General features: G+C 34.3%; 1 protein-coding gene across 3 annotated transcripts; it reads right to left on the reverse strand.

Moving 5' to 3' along the window:
- Window positions 1-204: 204 nt before the first annotated feature.
- LOC114293633 (uncharacterized) lies at window positions 205-3,113 on the reverse strand. Of its 3 annotated transcripts, none has more exons than XR_014333591.1 (2): window positions 981-3,113; window positions 205-782 (listed from the first exon to the last, which is right to left on the reverse strand). XR_014333591.1 is itself a non-coding variant. In XM_028237750.2 (2 exons), the coding sequence occupies exons 1-2, from the start codon at window positions 3,007-3,009 to the stop codon at window positions 754-756; spliced, it is 1,932 nt and encodes a 643-aa protein (XP_028093551.2). In that variant the 5' UTR covers window positions 3,010-3,101; the 3' UTR covers window positions 205-753. The 3 variants fall into 3 exon arrangements, 1 of the variants encoding a protein (XP_028093551.2); XR_014333590.1 differs by having other exon boundaries at window positions 205-834; window positions 981-3,101; XM_028237750.2 differs by having other exon boundaries at window positions 1,107-3,101.
- Between the last annotated feature and the right edge of the window lie 684 nt (window positions 3,114-3,797).

Here is a 3,797-nt window from a genome sequence, read left to right on the forward strand (position 1 = left end):
AATCCAGAAACTCAAACTAAAAACAGTATGTTTCCCTACTGTCACATTATGCTTACAGATCAACGGCTAAATTTTCATCCTCAAATTACCAAAAACCTTTACCAAACTTAGATATTTGTTGTCATAGTTGCAATCACAAGTAAAAACATGAGATTTGAATCAATTAAGGGCAAAAGAACAGAACGACATACGAAAAAAGAGAAAGGAACAAACAGAAAGAGCATTTTAAAATTTATAATATTGCAATCTACAAATGTGGCCCAGACACCCAAATATCAAAAAAAAAAAAAAAAAAAAACAATGCAATCTACAAATGGCAGTACAACTTGCATTTCTGATATGGTATATGGCATCAGTTGCCTTTAAATTCTGTTTCACAAACAATTAAACAGAAGTATGGCAAAGGTAAGAAGCACATTATGCACAAAATTTTGTGTTGCTAAATACTGAATACTATCACCTTCTAATAGTACTTACTTGTCTCTGTAACCATTAACGCAATGATTTCCATGTAACCTTCAACCTTTGTAAAACTGCAGGTCTGGCGGTAGATGAATTCAAACTTTGTTGAGAATCTATTACATCTTAGAATTTCTTCCATGTTTGCATATGAATCAACAGAAGTACCCAAATTGACTTTTGAATCCTGCCAAAATGATCTCAATCCCCAATTCATTGTGCATAAGAATGATTATATAGCATCTTCTACCTCAGTTTTGTCCTTGGCAGTGGACAATAACATTGTAAATAGCATCATTTGCAAGCAATCAACCAAGCATCAACTGTTTCAAGGTAGAACCCATCAATTCCTCGTCCTTAAATGATCTTTGATTCCTTTTTTATATTACCAAAACAAATCAACAAGAATCATATTCCAATTAAATTGTAAATTGAACCTTCACTTCATCATAGGCAATGTATGCTTAAGATGATTATAGTGTAAAATTGAAAATGATAGAAACAATAAACTAAATACTTACCTAGCAAATTCTGAGCAGACATATGACTACCAAAGATAGCATCGGTGTTGATAGCTTAACAAATTCCTATAGTGTTTTCCCGGGGAACCAATTTTTTAATCATATGAAAGAGAGTAGGATCTTGACCTTTAGCAGAGAGTAGATCCACTACTGTAACCAAAGTAGATGCATCTGCTGAAAAGCCCCTCCCAATCATTTTCTCTGCAAGTATATTTGCTTCAGTGTAGTCATTTGCTTTAAGGAATCCACGGACCATAACATTGTAAGTTGCATGATTAGGCATACAACCCGTCCCTTCCATCGCCACAAGTAAATCATTTGCCTCACCCAATAGCCCCTGTTCACAAAATCCACCTATCATCATAGTAAAAGTGCGAACATCAGGCAGCAAACCTTTAGAATCAAGCTTACCAAATAGATTCCTTGCCACCTCAAGCTTCCCATCTTTGCACAATCTATCAATTAATATATTGTGCATAGTAATACCAGGATTTATGCCACTACATTCCAGCTCTTGAAATAACAACAATGCTTCATCAATACGGCCATTCTTGGATAATCCATCCAGTAGGACACAATAAGTATAATAATCTGGAGACTGACCATTAGCTTGCATCTCATTCAGAAGTCCTTGAGCAGTAGAACAACTACCAACCCCAAACAATCCCTGCAACATAGTATTGTAAGTATCAATTGTCGGTTTCAATCCTTTACGAGGCATTTCACGGAAAACATTCATGGCCTCTTCAATTTTCATATTTTTGCAATATCCATTGATCAAAATGTTATAGCAAAGAATGTTCGGTTCAATGCCCTTATCCACCATGGAATGAAAGACTTCTATTGCTCTGTCCATGTGACCTAGCAAGCAATAACCATCCATGAGTGTATTGTATGTGACTACATTGGGACCAACACCTCTTTGGACCATGAATTCAAGAACATTCTCTGCTTCTTTTGCCATCCCTTCCTTGCAGAATGCATTTATCAATGTATTAAATGTAAGAACATCTGGAAAAACATTCTTGCCTGTCATGTCTCTCAACATTCTTGTTGCTTCCTCCCACCGGCCTAAATTACATAATCCGTGAATCAAAGTGTTGTAAGTGATCAAGTCTGGTGTAACATCCTGCTGGTTCATTTCCACTAAGAGGCTCAAAGCATCATCTACATTTTTGTCCTTGCAAAGACCATCAATAATTATGTTATACATCACAACATCAGGCTTATAGTTCCATTTTCGCATACTCCTAAGAATCCCTATGGCAGTTGTAGTATTTCCTGTCTTGGAAAGCCCATTTAAAATAGTACCATACATAACTCCATTAGGTTTGATTTCTCCCTCTTTCACCAATTTATTGAACAATTCCATGGCCTTGCCAGTCTTGTCTTCTAGAATGAAGCCATTCATTAGAGTGCTGAAAGTATACACAGATGGTACAAAACCAAGTTTGAAGAAGCTACCTAAGACAGAAAACCCATAATCTACACTGTTCAAGTGGCAAAGGCAATTAATTACGATATTCACGGTATAGAAATCAACCGCAATACCCAACAAGCGTATTTCTTTAAACAAAGAAATAACGGAGGAATAATGCTTCATTTTGGCAATACCACTTAACAGTTGATTGAAGTGGATAACCGGAGGCAGGGGTTGCATTTGGACCATCCGATGGAATAAAGAAAGAGCATCATCGAGCTTATCAAAACCCAATTTGGATTTCTGTGACAGTAATTTCCGTAGTTGACTCAGATCGGGAGGATTAGGATTAGGATTAGGGTTAGGGTTAGTTGAAATTTGGGAATGAAACAGAAGTATATTGTTGTTATCAGCTGACAACAATGGGCTGAAGTTGAAGTTGAAATTGAGAGAGGGAAGAAAAGTGATACCTTTGCGGTAATTATGAGCTAATAATCTTCGTCCGGAAATCAAAGCAGCAGTGGAGATTTCTTGCATCTTCTTCACTAAAAAACTGTTCTTTTTGAGACAGCGAGACGTTGAAAGTGAGCCCTTGACCGTTCTGATCATTAATTCATCAATTTGTTACAGTCGTTTGATTGTAGAAGCTCTCGCTATTGCTACGTTTGACAGGGGAAAAAGAGAGAGAAAAAGCCAAAGCCAATGACAAAGACAAAGACAATGGAGACAATACTCAATTTTATTTAAAATATTTATTAAAATTTACCTAAAATACGAATTAAGTTTATCAGCAATGGTTGGTGGCCTGAAATTCAGTGGCTCGAATGGCTCGAAACTGTCAAAACGACGTCGTTTTGGGCGAAAAACAAGCCACAACGGCGTCGTTTTGACAGTTTCGAGCCATTTGAGCCACTGATTTTGTGGCCCTCAAACATTTTTCTTAAGTTTATAATTTTAAAGATTACAAATATTTTTCTAATAAAATTATTCATTTAATAGCAATAATATAAAAATAAAATTTCTAACAACTGCCTTATACAATAATAAAATTATTTAATTTTATTAATTAAAATATATTTCCGACATCATTAAAAATTAATAATTAATTTTATGATTTATTAATAAAATAAATTATTTATTATGTAGTTAGAAATTTGAAAAAGGCATAATGTAATTTTCAAAGCTATAATGGACAATCTATAATTTAATCAAATTTTAAAGAATGTATTTATAATTTATTTAAATTTTTTAAGATTTTATTTTTATTTTTATTTTAAGCACATGAGTTGATCTGATGACAAATTCATCAACATTATAAATAACAAGAAAAGTAAAGCCATTCAGTGTGTTTGGTTTGAATTTTTTAGATTAAATTTTTTGAAAACTAAGGATGTGCT

Source organism: Camellia sinensis, chromosome 6, assembly GCF_055761805.1.
Source record: "Camellia sinensis isolate YWXY chromosome 6, ASM5576180v1, whole genome shotgun sequence".
Classification (NCBI taxonomy): Eukaryota; Viridiplantae; Streptophyta; class Magnoliopsida; order Ericales; family Theaceae; genus Camellia; species Camellia sinensis.

What these genes read in the sequence shown, in the direction of transcription:
- LOC114293633 (XM_028237750.2), bottom strand. Translation starts at nt 3,009, where the DNA reads ATGATCAGAACGGTCAAGGGCTCACTTTCAACGTCTCGCTGTCTCAAA. An exon ending in GGATCTACTCTCTGCTAAAG is followed by an intron (nt 783 to 1,106) that starts GTCAAGATCCTA and finishes ACCTTGAAACAG; the next exon opens with TTGATGCTTGGTTGATTGCT.